This window comes from Acinonyx jubatus, chromosome B2 (assembly GCF_027475565.1).
Source record: "Acinonyx jubatus isolate Ajub_Pintada_27869175 chromosome B2, VMU_Ajub_asm_v1.0, whole genome shotgun sequence".
Classification (NCBI taxonomy): Eukaryota; Metazoa; Chordata; class Mammalia; order Carnivora; family Felidae; genus Acinonyx; species Acinonyx jubatus.
Genome location: NC_069385.1, coordinates 79,365,766 through 79,389,984, shown reverse-complemented (window position 1 = coordinate 79,389,984; position 24,219 = coordinate 79,365,766). Strand labels below are relative to the sequence as shown.

General features: G+C 35.3%; 1 protein-coding gene across 3 annotated transcripts in view; it reads right to left on the bottom strand.

Annotated features, from left to right (window-relative positions):
- LCA5 (lebercilin LCA5) overlaps window positions 1-24,219 on the bottom strand; it is a 143,838-nt gene that overhangs the window by 14,441 nt on the left and 105,178 nt on the right. For all 3 annotated transcript variants that reach the window (XM_027057368.2, XM_053222540.1, XM_015073994.3), the window contains exon 4: window positions 2,068-2,205. In XM_027057368.2, coding sequence (XP_026913169.1) covers window positions 2,068-2,205 — 138 coding nt within the window. The remainder of the gene's footprint in view (window positions 1-2,067; window positions 2,206-24,219) is intronic.

Sequence of the window (24,219 nt, the reverse complement as noted above, 5' to 3'; positions counted from 1 at the left end):
CACTTATTCTCCCCTCTGCCTCTTCAATCCTCACTGTCACTGCCTCTAATCACTGGGCTTGAAAAAAGATTAGAAGACAGCAGAGAATCCATTGCTGCAGAGATCAAGGAACTAAAAAATAGTCATGACGAATTAAAAAATGCCATAAATGAGGTGCAAAATAAACTAATCTTATGACCATTACTCTAAATTCTTGTTTAGTTATATTGTTTATATTTGTTTTGATCAATTCTTTAGCTGTCATTTCTTCCTGGAATTTCTTTTGAGGAGAATTCTTCCGTTTTGTCATTTTGGCTAGTTTTCTGTCCCTTATGTTTTAAAAGCTTGTTATGTGTCCTGCACCCACGAGCACTACTATATTAAAGAGGGGTCATACATTGCCCAGGGCCTGGCCCTTCAGGAGGTGTATTTTGGAGTGTGTTACTTGCTCTCTGTTGTTGTGACTCTGGTTCTTTATCTCCCTACTCGTAGTGATGTTTTGGACCCTCCACCAGGTGTGCTTTGCTTTTTTTCATTCAAGTAGCCCTGGAAAATAAAACAAACAAACAAAAAAACAGAAAAAACTAAAAAAACACCAGCTACAGCAAAACAAAAGGTGGTGGCATTATTGATGGAAGAGGCCTTATACCAAACAAAAAGAGAGATGACAGGGGCAGGGAAAAAGAAAAAACTGACCAGGCAGAGAAACTCTATGGGTTAATCTGGGGGGGGGGAGGGGCAGGGAGGAGGGGGAAAGAGGTATAAAGAGGTATACCTGCCAGGAGGCGCAGGTATAAAGAGAATAGATTAAACATGTCTGCTTAAACAAACCAACAACCAGAATAACCAGACTAGAGGAAGAAATAAGAAAGAGAAAAGGAAGAAAAGAATCTGTATATGTACTAAGAATTGTCTAAGAATTAAATCAGAAAATGCAAAACCGCTGGGTGCCTTGGAACCGGTTGAAGTGCTGGTCTGGAGGAGGGGCTGTCTGGTTCCACAGCATCAATCCTGCTCCAGTAGATACGAAGTTACCAGGTGCAGAGGGGTGTGGTTTGGCGTAGGTGGGTCAAGCCTACACTGTGGGCCCATTGTCCATTCCCTGAAGCCCCCCTTGTTGGTGATGGGGAGAAAAATGGCAACACCCCAGTCTCTCCTCCATGGACTGGGTGTCCCAAACCATTCTGTTCAGGCCATCCTCGCAGTGCCACAGGCGTGAACGAGGCAGTTTGTCCCACTCTGCTGACTCCCGCGCCAACCTGGCGCTTGGTTGGGATTTAAATCCTGACGTTTTAAACAGTCCTGCTCCATGCACCCCAGTTCCGGGGAAGTGCTGCTCTGCACCACCTCAGTGCCACATGCGCGGTTTGTCCCACTCCGCCGACTCTCATGCCTCCCTGGCACTCTGCTGGGATTTAAATCCCGACGTCTTAAAGGCTTCTGCTCTGCATGCCCTAGTTCTGGGGAAGTACTGCTCCATGCCACCAATAAGTGGTCTCTGGCTGATGGGAGCAGGCAATCTTTGTCCTTTGAAACGGTTATATACCTTCTTCCCACAGCAATACAGGGAGGGGGTAGCTTTCTCCCACCATGGACTGTGCCTCTGAACTAGTTACCAAGCCAGGGGCTGGCTCCCATCCTCTCCACACGCGCAAACTGGGCAGCCAGCCCCCAGTCCAGAGGAAGTCCTACAGTTAGAGTTTGGATCTTTCTCCATCCCAGTCCGTGGTTTTTCTCTTGTCCAGATATAGTCCTATGCTTCCTCAGACTCTCTTTCTCTTCCCTTTGTCTCTCCACAGAAGGGGAACTCTCCCATCCGTGCCTATGTGGCCTGTTTTATCTCTCCCAGTTTACAATCATGCAACTATGACCCGCCAGGTTGTCCCCGTGGGTCCCCAGGATGTTTTGTCATTCTGCAGCCCGGACTCTTGGAATTCAAAGTCTTTTGGCCTCAACACTGCTGTGTTTGAGGGATGAGGGAACTTTGAGTCCCCCTACTTCTCCACCAGGTTGGATCTCCTCCTAAAATATTGTGTTTCCAACTAATATATATATTATATTAAATTAAATATGAAATTAAATACTTACTTTTAATTTGTGATACAGTTGTTGCAGCTCCTTTTGAAGAACTTTATTTTCATCTTGAGCTTCATATGCCCTTTTCCTTTCAGCAAGCAACTGTCGCTGGAAACTGTTGGTACTCAGCTCAAGGTTTTTGGATAGTTCCTATGATGTGTATATAAACATATAAAAAAATTATACTCGAAAATAACCGAAGATTAAAACACTGCACTTAGCACTGAAATAATGTTTCTAGTGGTACCATACAAGACCTACAAATCAGGCTGCGCTTAGTGTTCATGAACATAAAATAACTGGCAAACAGATCTACCAACAATTTAATAAGGTCCTTAACCTGGTAGTCCTTTTTTTGCTTTTTACAATGATTTGTAAATAAATTCTTAAGCATTTGTCTGAAGCATACATGAATAGTCATTTATGTTGGTTGCAAATTCAGCCAAAGATATGATGAGAAACATGGATATTTGGGAATCAGAGTTCAGGCAAATATATACAGCTGCATAATATTATACGGCACTATTTGAGGTGCAGAAATTACCTTGCAAATTATTTCTAGATAAAAATACTAGTCATTTCCATGGTCTTCAAACATTTTCCATAAAGTCTGTGAAAAGATTCAGGTTAAAATATTTTCTTTTAAGTGACATCAACATCATGGTGGTATGAGCCATTCCTTTTCTTCCCCACCTTTCAATTTACAGCTAATCAGATCCACAAAGCAAGTATCCATCACTGAACCAAAAGACTTCCGCACAGCACATCAGGACACCTGAGGGAGCCATCCATCTCTGCGCCTGAAAGTGGCTCAACTATACATCAGAGGAGGCTGTGGAGCCAGGGCCGGTGGTATAGGTGGCAGAGGTGGTGGCAGGCCCATATGACCTTCTGGCAGAGGAGGCAGAAGGTAAAGGTGGTAGGTGGTCATCTGCCTGGCCACATGTGCTGCAGCTGGCGGGACTTACTCTCTGTGAGGAGAGACCATAGTGACTGTGGGGAGGGAAAGGAAAGGGAAGGAGGCAAAGAGAACTGAAGGAATGCTGTTTCCTGCTGGAGGCCCCATGATTCTGACAAGACATCATACATGAACCTCTGGGAAACACCTCCCCCTCCACAACTCAAGGATCCCCTACTGGCAATGGGCACAGCCAAAGCATCAGGTGGTAAGCACACACCTCCCGCCACTCTGTCACCACACTTTTTCTTTCCAGTCTGTCAGCTGTTTTTTTTTTTTTAATTGTATGTATTTTTTTCATATGCCTTTTATTTCAAAGTCCCTGATTTTATCAGTACTGTTAGATATGTAGATCTTCTCGTCCCTAGGGATGGCTTAAAGTCTTTAAATTTTTTTTTAATGTTTATTTTTGAGAGAGATAGAGACAGAGCATGAGCGGGGGAGGGGCAGAGAAAGAGGGAGACACAGAATCTGAAGCAGGCTCCAGGCTCTGAGGCGTCAGCACAGAGCCCAATGGGGGGCTCAAACTCACGAACTGTGAGATCATGACCTCAGGCGAAGTCAGATGCTCAACCAACTGAGCCACCCAGACACCCATGGATGGCTTAAAGTCTTTAAATAGCTAATGAACAATTGAGAACTTGAGTACTAACTAGATATTTGAAGATATTATAAAGCTGTTCATTTTTTAGATGTCATTCTTGGTACTGGATGATGGCATTGTTTTAAAGGTCGTTATATTTCAGAAAGATACAAGCTGAAATATTTATGAATAAAACAACCGGATATCTAAAATCTGTTTCCAAAAACTAGAGAGGTAGGGGAGAGTACATATAAAAAAGTATTTCTGTAAGGTGACATTTTTTAGTGAAGTATAGTTGGCACACAATGTTACATTAGTTTCAGGTGTACAACATAGTGATTCCACAACTCTCTACCTTATGATGTGCTCACCACAACTAGAGCTAACATCTCACTCTACAATGCTATTACAATACCATTGACTATAATCTCTATGCTGTACTTTTTAGTACTTTTTATTCCCGTGACTTATTTATTCCACACTGGAAGGCTGTACCTCCATCTTATCACCACTCTCCCCTCTGGCAATGATCATCAGTTTGATCTCTGTCTTTACAGATCTATTTCTGCCCCCCTTAGTCCCTATTACCTATTTAACCCATCCCCTGCCCAACTCCCCTCCAGCATCCCTCAAGAGTCTGTTTTATGGTTTGCCTCTCTCTTTCCACCCCTATGTTAATTTGTAAATTTTGCTTTCTGCTACTTCATTATTAGTGTATAGAAACACAACTGACTTCTGCATATTAATTTTGTATCCTGCAACTTCACTGAATTCATTTATTCTAACAGTTATTGGTCAAGTCATGTTTTCTACATATGGTACCATGTCATCTGCAAACAGTGACAAGTTTAACTTGTTTCTTGTCAGTTTGAATGCCTTTCATTGTTTGTCCAATTGCTGTGCCTAGGTCTTCTAGTACTATATTGCATAAAAGTGGCAAGAACAAGACCATCTTGTCTTTTTACTGATCTTAAAGCTCTGTTTCTCTCCACTGAGTATGATTTTAGCTGTAAATTTGTCATATATGGCCTTTATTATATTGAGGTATGTTCCCTCTACACCCACTTTGAGAGTTTTTGTTATGAATGGATGTTGAATTTTATCAAATGCGTTTTTCTGCAGCTGTTGACATGACTATATGATTTTTATCCATCACTTTTGTTTAAAGTGGTGTATCATGTTGATTGAATTGTGAATACAGGATTGCCCTGATATCCTAGAATAAATCTATGATCCTTGATCATGGTGAATAATTTTTTTAAAAATTTTGTTGAATGCAGTTTTCTAATATTTTATTGAGGATTTTTGCATCTAGATTCATGATGGATACTGGCCTGTAGTTTTCTTTTCTTGTAATGTCTTTGTCTTATTTTGATATCAAGGTAATACTGACCTTGTAGAATGTATCTGGAAGCTTTCCTTCCTCTTCTATTTTTTGGAAGTTTGAGAAAAATAGGTATTAACTTTTCTTCAAATGTTTGGTGAGAATTCACCTGTGAATTCATCTGGCCCTGGCTTTTGTATGTTGAGAGTTTTTTTTTTTTTTTAATTCTTTTTTTCTTTTTTATTTATTTTTGAGAGAGTGAGAGAAACCAAGCGTGAGTGGGGGAGGGGCAGAGAGAGACACAGAATCAGAAGCAGGCTCCAGGCTCTGAGCAGTCAGCACAGAGCCCGACACAGGGCTCGAACTCACAAACCATGAGATCATGACCTGAGCTGAAGTCGGTCTCTCAACCAACCGAGCCACCCAGGCGCCCCAGTATGTTGAGTTTTTAAATTTTGTTATTGGTCATCAGTCTATTCAGATTTTCTATGTCTTCCTGATTCAGTGTTAGAAGATGGTATGTTTCTAGGAATTTATCCATTTCTCCTAGGTTGTCCAATTTGTTGGCATATAATTTTTCATACTAGTCTCTTAAAATCCTTTGTATTTCTGTGGTATCAGTTGTTACTTCTCTTTCATTCCTGGTTTTATTTATTTAGGTCCTCTCTCTTTTTCTTGATGTATCTGGCTACAGCTTTATCAAATTTACTTCTTTTTTTCAGAGAGCCAGGTCTTGGTTCACTGATCTTTTCTATTTTTTAAGTCTCTATTTCATTTATTTTTGCTCCAATCTTTATTACTTTCTTCCTTTTACTGGCTTTGGGCTTTGTTTATTCTTCTTTTCCTAGTTCTTTTAGGTATACTATTTATTTAAGATTTTCCTCGTTTCGTAAGGTAGGCCTTTATCACTATACATTTCCCTCTTATACCTGCTTTTGCTACATCCCAAAGATTTTGGAACATTGTTAAGCTGTCTCTCTATATTTACTTCCTCTTTGATTTCTTTGTTGACCTCTTGGTTGTTTCAGAGCATGTTGTTTAGCTTCCATGTTTGTGTTTTTTTCATATTCTTTTGTTGTGATTGATTTCTAGCTTCATACCATTGTGGCTAGAAATGGATGCATGACATGAATTCAACCTACTTAAATTTATTGAGACTAGTTTTGTAGCATAATGTGATCTTTCCTGAATAATGTTTCATGTGTACTTGAATGTGTATTCTGTTTTTGGATGGAATGTTAAGTCCATCTGGTCTAATGTGTCAGCAGGCACTGATTTTCTGCCTAGATGATATATCCATTGATATAAGTGGGGTGTTAAAATCCCCACCTATTATTACTTTACTGTCAATTTCTCCATTTATGTCTATAAGTATATGCTCCAATGATGGGTGCATAGATAATGACAATTGTTGTGTCTTCTTCTTGGATTAACCCCTATATTATTACGTAATGCCCTTCTTTGTCTCTTAATATAGTCTGTCTTAAATTCTATTTTGTCTAAGTATTGGTACCCCAGTTTTTTTATATTCACTTCCATTTGCATGGAATTATCTTTTTCCCTCTCTCCACTTTCAGTCTGTCTTTAGATATGAATTGACTTCTTGTAGACAGCATATAGAGGGGTCTTGTTTTTTTTTATCCATTCCTCCCAACCCTCCCTCCACCCCCACCACAATGTCTTTTGAGCATTCAAGCCATTTACATTCAAAGTAATCATTAATACATATATACTTATGCCATTTTGTTAACTGTCTTCTGCTTGTTTTTGTAGTTGTTCTGTGTTTCTTTTTTCTTTTGCTCTCTTTCCTTTGGATGGATGACTGACTTTATTACTGTTTTGTTTCCCTTACTTTTTCTTCATGTTTTTGTATATCTATTATAGGTTTCAGATTTGTGGTTACCATAAGGTTCTTTTTATAACATGCTAAGTATATACCAGTCTTAATTTGATGGTCACTTAGGTTCAAACACATTCTAAAAAAACTTCATTTTTATTCCTCCCTCCATGTTTAATGTTTATGTTGTCATATTTTACATCTTTCTATTTTGTGTGTCCCCTTATCTAATTTTATCCCTATCTAATATTTTAGTTAAAATTAATTTTGCTATTTTTGTCTTACAATCTTCATACCAGCTTCGTAAGTGATCTGCTCTATTCCCTTTGCTGTGTGTTTGCTTTTACTCATGAAATCTTTTCCTTTTATAATGTTCTTCTAATTATGGCTTTTCTTTTCCACTTAATTTAACATTTCCTGTAAGGGCATTTTAGTGGCAATGAACTCCTTTAACTTTTGTTTGTCTGGAAAACTCTTTCCCTCTCCTTCAATCCTTAATGATAACCTTGCCAGATAACCTTTCAGCACTTTAAAAAAAAAAAATAAGTTTTATCTATCTATCTATCTATTTAGAGTGTTTGTACAAGCAGGGGAAGGGAAGAGAGAGAATCCCAAGAAGACTCTGCCTTGTCAGTGCACAGCCTGAGGTGGGGCTCATTCTCATGAACCCTGAGATCATGATCTGAGTGGAAATCAAGAGTTGGATGCTTAACCAACTGAGCTACCCTGGCACCCCAGCACTTTGAATGTATCGTGCCACTCCCTTCTGGCCTGTAAAGTTTCTGCTGAAACTTACCTGTGCCCAACCTCGGCTTCAGCCACACTGCCAGGGTGCCCCTGAGGAGGATCTCCTGGCTGGCCCACAGGGAGAGTCCCAAAACACCCCAGTTAGCACCCACTTCAGATTCAGCTATCATGCCAGGCCACCCTCTGTGAGGAGAGCCCTGGGATTCTCACAGCTTGCAGCTACAAAACTTTGGCTATCCTTCCAGGGTGCTCTCTACATGGGGAGACCCAGGACTGACCTGGCTTATACCCACTTCAGCTCTGGCCATCCTAGGGCAGGCCCAGCTCAAGTGTCCTAAGAACCACAGCCCATGCTGATACAGCTTCAGCCAGCTAACCTAAAGTACCAGGGACAGACAGTCTACACAGGATGTGACCATATATAAGACCACTCCTTTAAGTTTAAGAGAAGTAGCTATTCTGCCTCATTCACAGAAACAAAGTCAAGGAAATAAAGAGACACAGAAATATACTACAAATGAAAGAACAAGACAAAAACCTCAGATAAAGGACTAAATGAAACAGATAAACCCATTTAGCTAGTAAAGAATTCAAAGTAATGATCGTAAAGATGTCCACACTGGACTGAAGAATGGAAGAATGCAGTGAGAACTTCAACAATGAGATAAAAACTATACATTAGAACCAGAGTTGAGTAATAAAGAAATGAAAATTCCTTCTAGTGTAATCAATAGATTAGCAGATACAGAAGACTGGAATAGCAATCTGAAAGACAGGGTTACAGAAAGCACCCAAGCTGAAGAACAAAAAGAAAAATGCATTCAAAAAGTTAGTATAGCTTACATGATCTCATGGACAACACCAAGCGGACATTTGCATTATATGGTTCCCAGAAGGAGAACAGTGAAAAGGGCAGAAAATTTACTTGAAAAAACAATAGCTCTAAGTTTTCCTAATATGGGTAAGGAAACAGACATCCAAATTCAGGAGCACAGATTGTTCCAAACAAGGTAGCCCAAGGGGGTTCACACCAAGACACATAAAAATTAAATGTCAAAGATTAAAGAGAGAATTTTAAAGGCAGCAAGAGAGAAGCAAAAGTTACATACGAGGGAAACCCCATAAGGCTATCAGCTGATTTTTCAACAGAAACATTAAAGGCTATAAGGGAGTGGCTGATATATTCAGAGTGCTAAAAGGAAAAAAATTACAAATAAAAATGCTCCAATGAGCAAGGATATCATTCAGAATAGAAGGAGAGAGTAGTTTTTCAGACAAACAAAAATTAAAGGAGTTTGTCACCACTAAACTGGCCTTAAAGGAAATTTTAAAGGGACTTCTTTAAGTGGAAAAGAAAAATCTATATTCGAGGTAAAATTAAAAATTATGAATAAAAGGGTATAAAATATAACAAATGGAAGAGGGGGTAAAAAAGGATTTCTTTTAGAATGTGTTTAAACTTAAGGGGCCATCAACTTAATATAGACTGCTATATACTTAATATGTTATAAATGAACCTCATAGTAACACAAACCCAAAACCTGTAATATACACAAAAAAATAAAGCCAAGCATAACACTACAGAAAGATATCAATCACAAGAAAAAAGTGAAGAGAAGATAACAAACAAAACAACCAGAAACAATTAATAAAATGGCAATAAGTACATAACTATTGATGATTACTTTAAATATAAAGGGTCTAAATGCTCCACTCAAATGATATGGGAGAGGGCAAGCAGGAATAAAAAACCAGAATCCATCTATATGCTGTCTAAAAGAGACTCACTTCACTCCTAAAGACACATATGGACTGAAAGTGAAAGCACTGAAAAAAGATATGATACAAAGAGAAGCAAAAGAAAAAGTGGGTTGGCAATACTTCTATCAGACAAAATAGAATTTAAAACAGAGTATAATAAGGCCAAAAGAAGGGCATTACATAAATAATAAAGGGGTCACTCCAACAAAAGGATGTAAACATTGTAAATATCTAAATATATGAAGGAAATATTAAGACATTAAGGGAGAAATTGATAGTAATACAATAATAGTAGGTAATTTTATTACCACACTTACATCAATGGATATCATCCAGGCAGAAAATCAAAGGGTAAATAATGTCTCTGAATGATACAATAGATCAGATGGACATAACAGATAAAACATTCCATACAAAACAACAGAGTACACATTCTTTTCAAGTATAAATGAACACTCTTCAGGACAGTACATGTTAAGCCACAAAACAATTTCTCAGTAAATTTAAGAAGACTGAAATCCTATCATGCATCCTCTTCTGACCACAACAGTATGAAACTAAACATTAATCTAAGGAACAGAATGGAAAATGCACAAACACATGAAGGATAAACAAAATGCTACAAAACATCCAATGCGTCGACCAAAAAGTCAAAGAGAAAATAAAAAAATATATGCAGACAAATGAAAATGAAATTTCAATGTTCCAAAATCTTTGGCATGTAACAAAACCAGATGTAAGAGGGAAATTTATAGTGATAATGCCTATCTCAAGAAACAAGAAAAATCTCAAAGAATCAATCTAACCCTACACCTAAGGGAACTAGAAAAAGAACAAATAAAACTCAAAGCCAGGAGAGTAGAGGAAAAGAAATAATAAAGATCAGAATAGAAATAAATGAGATAGAGACTAGAGACAAAACAAAACAAAAAATAAACAAACTAAAAAAAACACAGATCCATGAATCAAGAACTAGTTCTTTGAAAACATAAAATGAATTGATAAAACTTTCATCAGAATAAGACAAAAGATCCAAATATTTAAAATCAGAAATGAAAGAAGTAACAACAGACACCACAGAATACAAAGGATTATAATACAACAGTACGAAAAATTATATGCCAGCAAATTGGACCACCTAAAAGAAATGGATAAATTGCTACAAACACACACTCTCCCAAAACTGAATCAGGAACAAACAAAATCTGAACACACAAATTACTAGTAATAAAATTGATCTGGTAATAAAAAAACTCCCAACAAGCAAAAGTCCAGGACCAGATGGATTCACAGGTGAATTATACCAAACATTAAAAAGAGTTAACACCTATCAAACTAATCCAAAAAATAAAAGAGGAAATAAAGCTTCCAAATACATCAACAAATCCTTAGTAATCTTCAACAAAATATCAGGAAACCTAATTTAATAATACATTAATAGGACCATCACCACAAACAAGTGGCATTTATTACAGTAATGCAAAGATGGTTCAATATTTGCAAATAAACCACATCAAGAAAACCAAGGATAAAAATCATATGATCATCTCAAAATGCAAAAAAAAAAAAAAAAAAAAAAAAAAAAATTGACAAAATTCAGCATCAATTCATGATTAAAACTATCAACAAAATGGGTTTAGAGGCAACACACCCCAACATAATAAAGGCCATATAAACTCACAGCTAACATCATACTCAATGGTAAAAAACTGAGAAATTCTCCTCTAAGAACATGAACAAAACAAGGATGTTCACTCTCACCACGTTTATTCAACATAGTACTGGAAGTCCTAGCCACAGGAATCAAACATAATGAAATAAAAGGCATCTGGATTGGTAAGAAAAAAGTCACTATTTACAGAGGACATGATGATACTATACATAAAAAAACCCCACCCCACGGATTCCACACACACACACACACACACACACACACACACACACACCATTAGAAGTTATAAATGAGTTCAGTAAAGTTGCAGGATACAAAATTCACAGAAATTGGTCACGTTTCTTTCTTTTTTTAAAATTTTTTTTAACGTTTATTTATTTTTGAGACAGAGAGAGACAGAGCATGAATGGGGGAGGGTCAGAGAGAGGGAGACACAGAATCTGAAACAGGCTCCAGGCTCTGAGCTGTCAGCACAGAGCCCGACACGGGCCTCAAACTCACGGACCACGAGATCATGACCTGAGCCGAAGTCGGCCGCTTAACCGACTGAGCCACCCAGGCGCCCCGAAATTGGTCACATTTCTATACACTAATAAAGAAGTAGCTGTAAAAGAAATTAAGAAAACCATCCCTTTGGGACCCCTGGGTGTCTCAGTCAGTTAAGCGTCCAACTTAGGCTCAGGTCATTATCTCACACTCCAAAAGTCTGAGCCCCACGTCAGGCTCTGTGCTGACAACTCAGAGCCTAGAGCCTGTTTCAGATTCTGTGTCTCCCTCTCTCTCTACCCCTCTCCCACTCGCACTCTCTCTCTCTCTCTCTCTCAAAAACAAACATTAAAAAAAAAAAAATCCCTTTACAATCATGCACTAAAAACATAAAGTAAAATACCTGGAAATAAATTTAACCAGGCAAGTGAAAGACCAGTGCTTTGGAAACTATAAAACACTTATAAAATAAAGATGACACAAACAAATGGAAAAGTATTCCATGCTCACGGATTGAAAGAATACTGTTAAAATGGCTATTCTACCCCAAACAATCTAAAGATTCAATGCAACTTCTACTAAAATGCCAACAGCATTTTTTTTCACAGAGCTAAAATAATCCTAAAGTTTGTATGAAACCACAAAAGATCCTAAATAGTCCACCAATCTTGAGGGAAAACAAACAAACAAACAAACAAACAAAAAACAAAGCTAAAAGCATCACAATCACAGTTTTCAAGAAATGCTACAAAATATAGTAAACAAAACAGTATGGTACTGGCACAAAAATAGATATATGGATTAATGGAAGAGGATAGAGCTTAGAAATAAACCCACATTTATACGGCCACTTAACCTACAATAAAGAAGGCAAGGACATTCAACGAGGAAAACACAGTCTGTTCAATAAATAGTGCTGGGAAAACTAGACCACTTTCTTAAAATAAATTCACAATGGATTAAAGATCTAAATGTGGGACTTGAAACCATAAAACTCCTAGAAGATAATACAGACAGTAACATCTCTTTAGATATATCTCTTCAAGCAAAGGAAAACACAAGCAAAAATAAACTACTGTGCCTACAACAAAATAAAAAGCTTTTGCACAGAGAAGGGAACCAACAAAATGAAAATGGGAGACAATATTTGCAAATAATATATCTGATGAGGGGTTAATATCTAAAATACATAAAGAACTTATAAAATTCAACACCGCAAAAACAAATCGGGTTAAAATGGGTGGAGAACCCAAACAGACTTTTCCCAAAGAAGATATACAGACAGCTAACAGACCCATGAAAAACTGCTCAACATCCTTTATCATAAAGGAAATGCAAATCAAAACCACAATGAGATATCATCTTACACCTGTCAGAATGACTAGAATCAAAAAGTTAAGAAATAACAAGTGTTGGCAAGGATATAGAAAAAAGCAACCTGTATGCACCTGTTGCTGGAAATGTAAATTGGTGCAACCACTGTAGAAAATAGTATGGAGGTACCTCAAAAAATTAAAAATAGAAATACCATATGATTCAATAATTCTACTACTTATCCAAAACAAATTAAAACACTAATTTGAAAAGATATATGTACCCCTGTTTACTGCAGCATTACTTAAAAAAGCCAAGATATGGAAGCAACTCTAGTATACATCGACAAATGAATGGATAAAGAAGATGTGGTATATATACACAATAGAGTATTACTCAGCCATAAAAAGGGTGAGATCTTGACATTTGTGATCACATGGATGGACCTAGAGGGTATTATGCCAGGTAAAATAAATCAAAGAAATACCCTATGATTTTAATTATATGTGAAATGTGAAAAACAAATAAAAAGCAGAAATAGACCCATAAATACAGAAAACAAACTGGTGGTTGCTAGAGGGGAGTGGTGTAGCAGATGGGCAAAATGGGTGAATTGGAGTGGGAAGTATAGGCTTCCAGTTATGAAATGAATTAAGTCACGGGGAGAAAAGGTACAGCATAAGGAATCTAGTCAATGGTATTGTAATAGCATTCTTAGGTGGCTAATGGTAGCTACACTTGTGGTGAGCATAAGGTTGTAGAATCACTATTGTTATACACCTGAAACTAATGTAATACTGTGTATCAACTGTACTTCAATAAAAGAAAACAAAGAGAACTCATGTAAATCCAAATATCACACTAAATCACAACAAATGTAAATGGATAATGTTGAAAGGGATGGTCTTATGTTATTAGATTCTTTTTAAAAATATATAAATATTGTACCAGCACAGATAAAACATTAACACACACCCAAGAAAGAAAAAAAATGCATTAGGCAAAAATATTACCCAAAAAAGAAAAACCAGTGGTGTAGACCAAAAAGGCTTTATGACAAGAAGCATTATTAGAAAGAGATGAGGAGTTATTAATGATAAAAAAATTCACTAGAAAGGTAAAACAACCCTGAACATGTTTTAAGTTCAACTCTGAACCTAAAAGTAAGTCTCTAAAAAATGCTAATTTTTTTGGCAGGCTATATCAAGTGAAAGGAGAAATACATATTCATTACTTTAGAAATAAAAATGGAGCATATAGATATAAAAATAACATATTTTAAAAATCATAAACACCATGAAAAACCTAATGCCAACAAATGCAAGATATGAAATAAAATGAATAATTTTTCAGAAAAATATAAATTACTAAAAGTGAAAAGAAATACAAGATCTGAATCAATCTATAACTATTAAATGAAGTGAGGAAATGGAAAAAAAAACAGAAAGACAAAAATAAATTCACAAATAAGCACTACATCCAGAAGGTTTCAGAAGTGATATCTATGAAATTTTAAGAAACAGATATTCCCTATCTTTTATAATCTGAAAAAAGAACAGAAAGAAGGAAAAGCTCTCCAAGTCATTCTTTGAGAATTTTTATAATCATGATGCCAAAACTAGATAAAGACAACCTGAAAAATAAAGCCATTCTTCATTCACAATATGTGAAGATTGTTGCAAAAATCCCAAATACTGGCCAAAGGAATTCAGCAATGTACAAAAATTATGTCACAACTAAGAGCATTTATACCAAGAAAGCAAAGGATGAGAGTAATTTAAATAAATGAATGTAATTTTCCATGTTAATTAAATGAGAAAAAATAATCATTTCAATAGAAGAAAAAAAGCATTTGAACATTTAATAAAATTCAGTATTATCCATGATTTAAAATAAAATTCCTAGCAAGCTGGTAATAGAACCAAATTTCTTCACATCTAATATACACAAAATGTACACACAGAAAAGATCCAGGATATACACTAAAATGCTAAAACTGGTGATATCTGAGTGAAATAATGTTTTTAGTTATTTTTTTCAAGTTTTTTTAATAATGCATATGTGCTACTTATGTAAAAATAAAAATACAATTTCTAAAAATATGTTTCAATGAAAATAAAATACAAAGGAGATATATCTATCAACTTCAGAAAAGTACTTCTGTGGAGGGAAAGCAGAGAAAGGGATGTTTTAGAGAATAGTCTACAAGGAAACCTTAAAGTAACATCTTTTAAGTATATGATCTAAAGCAAAAGTAACAAGCTATTAAGTAGGTTCCTGTTTTAAATATTCTCTTTTCTGTATGTTCAAAATATTTCTTAAGAAAAACATTAAAAGTGCTTTTAGAAATTAAAGGCATATAATGAAAAAATGTAAATAGTGGTTATCTTTTACTGGAAGGATTACAAGTATTTTTCCTCCTACTTTACTGTCAATTTAAAAATGTCTTTAAGAAAAAATTTAAATATTTAACTAATAATTCACCAAAAGGAAAGATCACAGAATTGTAACTTTTTAGGTTTATATAACTTAACAACTTTTGCAAGCAAATCCAAAGGATAATTAATCTCACCCCCCACTTACTATTTAATTAATAAAGCAATATATATTTACATAAAAATATTAATATTGCATGTTTTCACACAGGTTTATAAATGGCAGTTGTTTTAATCTGCTAAGTTATTCTGAATGAGTTATTCTAAATGCTGAAGATTTAGACCCTTGGGTAAACAAGGACCATAGCCCACCTTACAGAATAGTTGCTTTACAATATTACTAGTAAGTGGTCATTCAGCATCTGTACAAATAGTTCTGATGGCAGAAAGTCCAGTAATTCAAAGGGCACTGATTTTATTATCATTGGACAATTCCAATTTATTTTGGAGCTCCTCCTTATGAATAAGCAGAAACCTGCTTATTCAACCTAAAAATGTTAGGTTTGTACTACCTTCAGCAACATCCAAGAGCATATCCATTTCTCCTCTTCCAACAAAACAGCTCTTTAACTACTGAAAACACATTACATTTTCCCTTTATCTGAATCTTATTCACACTTCCATGGTTCTTCCACTGTTTCTTATATTCCCATTTTTTTTTTACTTCTGGTTCTCCTGCTTGCTCTATACATGTCAGTCTGCTACCTAAAATTTGGTGTCTGTTTTAAAATGTTATCTGGCCAGTAAACTTAATTATTATTATTTCCTAGAGCCTGAGGACCAGCATAATTGGTTAATTGGTTTTTTTCCTTCTGTTAACTTTTTAAGCAGCTATATGACCATAGATTCAACAACTAAAATGCTATGCTTTTTTTAAAACTTCAATTACTTTCAAATCAAGTCTCCCATATGATACCCACAAAACAGATGGAAAAAATTGAGGACTCAACAGTTAACCAGATTAAATTTTATCTTGCTTGTTTGGGGCCAGATTTTGATCAATTCAATCTTAAACTTGTCATCCATCAAATTAGCTGTCCTTCCTATTTCTGAAACCTGCCATGAATGCCACTTTCTTTCATTGATCCATCTATCCACTCATTCCTTTAAGAAATATTAATTCTAGCCAGATAGAATGTCAAATGTTGCAAATACAAAATCAAATAAGACCTGTTCTTACCCCTAAGGAGCCTAGTCAAACTGACCAATAAATATGCTGACAAAGGGCTGGGGCTTAAAATGGCACTCCAAAGCACTCACCTAAGAATGTTCTCTCCAACCTGACAGCTATTTACTGGCACCCCTTAGGCTCAGTTACTGATCCAATTGTAAAGCTTTCTAACATTTTCAACTAGTCCACATTTTTCCATTAAAACATAAGAAACATTTACTGTATCTACTACCATCTGGTAGATATAGTACATACCTACAGAATATAGATGTATATAATATGTACTACATAAGTGGTATAGTACAGTATGTAGTATATACTGTATAGTTTATAATATATAATTTAGAATTGAATGTATATATTTTATGTACATAGAAAAATTAGTAGATATAGTATTTTTTTTTGATGTACCAATCTTGCAGTCTAATAAGGAAAAGAGTAAGGTAGTTCTAAGTGAGAAATATGTTCCAAAACATATTCGAAAATTTGGTAGAGATTGGCATTAAGTTTACTGATTAATAGCTTCTAACATCTTCCTCTCCATGCCTTTGAAAACACTGGTGCTTGCTTTTTCTCACTTTTCTTACCTATCCCTAGTCTTCCTAAGTCCCTAATGTATACTGACAAAGGTTCTGAAACCATATTCATAAGGTTCTTCAGTCCTCTGGGGGATGATACATTCGAATGTGGAAACTGAGCTAATTTAAATGAGTTATCTCTTATTATTTCTTCATCTGCTTTGAGCAGGACAAGATAGAAGCAAACTTGGAATCTAATAGTTATACCTCCTCTGAGCATTACAAGCAGTGGGCTTTGGTCTTATTACTCTAATGAAATCGCTGTTGTTTTCTTTTAAAATGTTTATAAGCCTTTGCTTATTCTGAGATATTGTCTTCCAACATACAGTTAGATTTTACTCCACAGTATTGAGCACTGTTAATACCAAAAATAAAACAGGTTTCAGAAGTGGTTCCCACTCAATAAATTGTATACAGAGAATTAACAAGATATGACAGATTTTGAAAAAAAAAATGTTTCTTTTCCAGCATGTGCATCACCTTATCAGAAGATACTGATAAAATAGCCAAATTTTAATATTTTTATCCATGTTATAAAATTATGATAAAACTCAAATGTACTATTACAAGAGAATCCTATTACTCAGCTTTTAAATATGTGATAAAATGATAAGATTTTACTAAAATGATAATAGACTAGAAAGAGCAAAAGAATGGGACACAGCAGACTGTAGTTCTAGTTCCAGACCTGTGATTCTAGTGACCTGTGTGATTCTATGTGATCTAGAAGAAGAAAAATAACATCTCTCTGTCCTAGCTTCCTCAACTGTTAAATGCTTAAGTTGGACTAGACAGTTCCCCAAGAAGGTGTTTCAGGGGCTGCATCAGATTGCGGGGCAAGTGAGTTTTTGAAGCACTCTCTGCAACCTAACTCACCAGACACCACACGGAATAGTTCAGCCTTTATCTGGCTGCCTCTGAAGAAATGCTAAAATTTGAAAAACCAATGGATGAAATCAGTACTTTCAAAAATTTTTTGAAAAACAATAGAACCCTTGAAGTACACTGAGCTCATTTGCAAACCAATGCAAAAAACAATTTCCATGGTCCTTTCAAAGTCTCCAATACTACCATGCTCTGATGTATTTCCTTTTAAATAACATACTTTTCTCTGAGTGTACTTTATTTTTTATCCATACATTAGGTGCTTAGTAAGTAGCTGGTAGTAAGCTAGAATCATCATGAACTTTACCTCTAACACTGTTTATCACCACCTGCAAGATTTTACAGACTGGAAACTTAGGTTCAACTAATCTAAGTGGTACTGGATTTCACAAAGATAGCCCAGTATAGAACCAGAATCTGAACCTAGTTTGTGTGTATGTGTGCATGTATAAAATTCTCTTCCATTAGGAACTTAACACCTTAGGAAGTAGGTATTCATCAACAGCATAATTAAATATAAACAACTTTTTATTTGGTCTTAAATTTTGAGCCAATAATTTCTGACAAGTTGGCACAACTCATCAATGTTTCCATATTAAAGATGCTTTCATAAAAATACATGTTTTTAAAAATCTTCTGGGGCGCCTGGGTGGCTCAGTCGTTAAGTGACTGACTTCAGCTCATGTCATGATCTCGTGGTTAGTGAGTTCAAGCCCCGTGTCCAACTCTCTGCTGACAGCTCGGAGGCTGGAGCCTACTTCAGATTCTGTGTCTCCCTCTATCTCTTGGTCCCTCCCCCTGATTGTACTCTGTCTCTCTCTGTCTCTAAAAAATGAATACAAACATTTAAAAAAAATTAAAATAAAATAAAAATCTTCTTGAATGATATCACAAGGAAAGCCAATTTAATCATAAAAGATCTTAACTTGATTACCATAAGAAAAACTATTATCCAGTAGCATTTTTTAGATTCCTTATATTAACAAATAACCAAAAGTGATTTGAAAATGCTTTACTGATCCAGAGATTTCCACTTCCAGGAATTTCCATTAGTATACTTACATATGCATGCAAAGACTTAAGTTCACTGCCATGTATAATTACACTATCAAAACAAGTTCCTAACATATATGTTAGTAAGGGAAGAGGTTGAACGTATTATAATGTTTCTATACAATGGAAGAATATACCACCTTCAAAGAGAATGAAGCAGAAGGGATCTGTTTCAAGAAGCCCAAAGGACCCCAAATAGCTTGAACCCAAATAAAACTACATCAAGACATGCTATAATAAAATTGTACAAAGTCAAAGACAGCAGTTTAAAAACATCAAGAGAAAAGGAAGAAATTACACGCAAAGGAATGCCCATAAGATAATCTTTGGATTTCTCAACAGAAACTTTTCAGGCCAGAAAAGAATGGGATGACATATTCAAAATATTCCAAGAAAAAACCCCATCAACCAAGAATGCTACCTGGCAAAGCTGTCCTTAGGCAATGGAGAAATAAAGACTCCCCCTAACAAATAAGACCTGAGGGAATTCATCACCACTACACCTGCCTTATAGCAAATGCTGAAGGGAGCTGAGTGGGAATAAGAGAACACTAGTTAATATCATAAAAACATAAGAAGGCAGAGTAAAATTCACTGGTAATGGTAAATACAGAGTCAAAGTTGGATCCTGTCATATGGTAATTTCAATGCATAATTCAACTACAACTCTAGATTAAAAGTTTTAAAAAATACAGTAAAAATAACCATAACTACAGTAATCTTATTAGTTACACAATATTAAATAATATGTAAATTGTAACATTAACCTAAAATATGAGGGGAAAGAGAAGTAAAAGTGTAAAGCTCAGGAATTCTATTGAAGTTAACTTATTAGTTTAAAATAGAGGGTTATAGTTTAAAGATATTTGATTTATAAATAAAATGATAAACAAGGAAAAAATCTGTAGTAATTACACAAAAGAATATGATAAAGAAGTCAAAGCATACTGACAACACGAGACATCAAAACACACAAAAAAGACAACAGGATCACAAACAAGGAACAAGAGATCCATAGAACCAGAAAATGATTAACAAAATGGCACTAGTACGTTGTTACTTATCAATAATTTCTTTAAGTGTAAATAGATTAAGTTCACCAATCAAAAGATATAGAAATGATGGTGGAATGCTTTAAAAAAAAAAAAAAATCCGGGGCGCCTGGGTGGCTCAGTCAGTTAAGCGTCTGACTTCGGCTCAGGTCATGATCTTGCAGTTCATGGGTTCAAGTCCCACCTCAGGCTCTGTGCTGACAGCTCAGAGCCTGGAGGCTGCTTCAGATTCTGTGTCTCCCTCTCTCTCTGCCTCCCCACCCCCACTCATGCTCTGTCTCTGTCTCTCAAAAATAAATAAAAACGTTAAAAAAATTTTTTTTAATCCATTGATATGCTGCTTACAAGAGACCCAGTCTACGGCCATATCACCCTGAAAGCGCCGGATCTCATCTGATCTCAGATGCTAAGCAGGGTGGGGCCTGGTTACTACTTGGATGGGAGACAAGAGACCCAACTATAGCCTTAAAGGCACACAAAGACCGAAAGAAGGGATGGAAAGTCATTCAAATAAATGATATCCAAAAAAAAAAAAAGAAAAGAAAAAAAGAAAAAAAAAAAACAGTGGCAGATATAGACAAAAGATACTTTAAACTGACAAATGTAAAAAGAGACAAAGGTGATTATTATATAATGATAATGGGATCAATGCATCAAGAGGATATAATAATTGTAAATATTTATGCACCCAGGATCAGAGTACATGAATACATAAAGTAAAAACCAATAGAACTAAAAGGAGAAATAAACAGCAATACCAAATAACAGTTGGAGACTTTAATAACCCACTCTGGATAGAACATCTAGACAGAGAATTAATACAGAAAGAAGAGATTTGAAAACTATAGACCAAACAGGCCTAACGTATGCATATCCAACAACAACAGAATACACATTATTCTCAAGTGAAAATGGAACATTTTCTATGATAAACTACATGTTAGGCCACAAAACATCCTTAGCAAATTCAAGAAGATTAAACTCATACCATGTATTTTCTCTAGCCACAATGGTATAAAACTAGAAATCATTAACAAGAGGAAAACTGGAAAATTCACAAATACATGGAAATTAACACTCTTGAATAACCAGTATATCAAAGAAAAATAAAGGGGAAATTTTAAAAGTATCTTAGACAAACAAAAATGGAAACATAACATACCTTAACTTATGGGATCCAGTAAAGGTAGTTCTAAGAGTGATGTTCACAGCAATAAATGCCTACAGTAAGAAGCAAAATCATGCCAAATAAACAACCCAAATCTACATCTTAAGGAACTGTAATGAGAACAAACTGAGTCCAAAGTTAACAAAGGAAAAAACAGAGAAGACTCAAATCAACAAAACTATAACTGAAAGGGAGACATTACAATTGATAACACAGGCATATAAAGAATCATGAGGCTACTATGAATAACTATACACCAATAAACTCAACAACCACAGGAAATGGAAAAATTTTTAGAAACATACAACCTACCAAGACTAAGTCAGGAAGAAATAGTCTGAAGAGATGAATCACTAGTAAGGAGATTGATCCAGTAATCAAAAATCTCCCAACAAAGAAAAGCCCAGAACCCGATGGCTTCACTGGCGAACTTTACCAAACATCTAAAGAAGGATTAATGCCAATCCTTCTCAAACTTTTTCAACAACTGAAGAGAAGGGAATACTCTCAAACTCATTTTACAAGGCATGTATCACTCTGATACCAAAGCCAGAAAAGGACACTATCAGAAGAAAAACAAACAAACAAAAAAAAACAATATCCCTGGTGAAAACAGATGTAAAAATTCTCAGTAAAATACTAGCAAATCAAATTTAGCAGCACATTCAAAGAATCATTTGCCATGATCAAGTGGGATTTATACTTGGAATGCAAGCAAGGATAGTTCAACATATAGAAATCAACAATGTGATACACACATTAATAAAATGAAAGAAAAAATCATATAATCATTTCAATAGATACAGAAAAAGCATTTGACAAAAATGTTTTATCAACAAATATTCATAATTCTTATTCAAATTGTATTATCAAATGTTCATAATAAAAACTCTTAACAAATTAGGTATAGAAGGAACATACCTCAACATAATAAAGGCCATATATGTTGGCCATAGCTAATACCATACTCAATAGTGAAAGGCTGAAAGCTTTAGCTTTTCCTTCGAGAAACAAGACAAAGGTACCCACTCACCATTCCTATTTAATAGAAGGCCTACCTATAGCAAACAGGTTTTAAAAAATTTTAAAGGCATCAGAATTGGGGAGAAAAAGCAAAATTGTCTCTATTTGAGACGACATGAATTTATATATAAAAAATAATCCTAAAGACTCAACCAAAAAACTGTTAGAATGATACAAAATTAATCTACAAATATCAGTAATGTTTCTGTACACTAACAATAAATTATGTGAAAAAGAAAGAAAACAATCCCATTTATAATAGCACCAAAACAATAAAATACTTAGGATTAAACTTAACCAAGGAGAAGAAAGATCTCTACTCTGAAAAATACAAGACACTGTCAAAAGATATCAAAGAGGGCACAAATAAATGGAAAAAGGTAACTTGTGTTCATAGAAGGGAAGAATTAATAGTATTGTTAAAATGTCCATACCACCCAGAGCTATCTATAAATTCAATGCAATTGCTATCAAATCCCAATGGCATTCCTTAAAGGAATAGAAAAAAAAATCCTAAAACTTGCATGGCACCACAAAGACCCTGAATAGCCAAGTGCTCCTGAAAAAGAGTAACAAAGCAGGAGGCATCACACTTCCTTATTTCAAGCTATACTATAAAGCTACAGTAATCAAAACAGTATGGTACTGGCATAAAAACAAAGAGATCAGTGGAGCAGAAATGAGAACCTGGAAATAAATCCAAGTATTTATGGTCAGCTAATATTTGACAAGAGAGCCAAAAATACTTAATGGAGAAAAGCAGTCTTTTCAATAAATGGTCTAGGGAAGTTGGATATTCACATGTAAAAGAATGAAACTAGACCTCTAATTTACACTACTCTTAAATATTAACTCAAGGTGGATTAAAGACTTAGGCATAAGACCAGAAAAGATGAAACTCCTATAAGAAAACAAAGGAAAAAAGCTCTAAGACATGGATCACAGTGATGATTTTTTGGACAGAACACAAAAGCACAAGCAACAAAATAAAAAATATACAAGAAGAGAGTACACCAAACTAAAAAGTCTCTGCACAGTAAAAGAAACCATCAACAAATTAAAAAGACAACATACTGAATGGGAAAAAATATTTGCAAGCCACCTATCAGATAAGGGGTTAAAATCCAAAATATATAAAGAACTCCTAAATTCCTACAACTCAATACCAAAAGAAAGTCCACTTAAAAATGGGCAGACCTGAATAGACATTTTCCAAAGAAGGTATGTGAAAGGCCAACAGATACGTGAAAAATGCTCAACAGCACCAGTCATTAGGGAAATGCAAATCAAAACCACAATGAGATATTACCTCATGCCTATAAGAGTGGCCAGAATCAAAAAGACAAGAGATAACAAATGCTTGTAAGGATGTGAAGAAAAGGAAACCCTTATGCAGTTGGTAGGACTGTAAACTAGTATAGCCAATACGGAAAACAGTATGAAGGATCCTTAAAAAAACTAAAATTACACTGAACCTATGGTCCAGCAATTCCACTTTTGAGAATATATCCAAAGGAAACAAAAATACTAACTCTAAAAGATATCTGTGCCCCCATGTTCATAGCAACATTACTTATAATAGCTAAGACATGAAAACTTCCTAAGTGTCCATCAATGGATGAATGGATAAAGATGTGGCGTATACACATACATACAATGGAATATTATTCAGCTATAAAAAATGAGAAAATCCTTCCATTTGCGACAGCATGGATGGACCTTTAAAGCATTATGCTAAGTAAAATAAGTCATAAAGAGACAATTATTGTATGATCTCACCTACATATGGCATATTTAACCAAAAAGAAAATTCCTCGAAAAAGCAATCACACTTGGAGTTACCAGGAGGAAAATGGGGGGAGGGAGAATTGAAGAAAGATGGTCAAAAGGCATAAGCTTCCAGGTATGAGATAAATAAATAAATACTAGAGATGTAAGGTACAACAGGGTGACTATAATTAACACTGCTATATGACATATATGAAAGTTGTTACAAGAGTAAATCCCAGGAGTTCTCATGACAGGGAAAAAAACATTTATTTTTCTTTTTTTGATTTCTCTTTTCACTGACTGTATATAAGATGATGGATGCTTACTAAACTTATTATGATAATCAT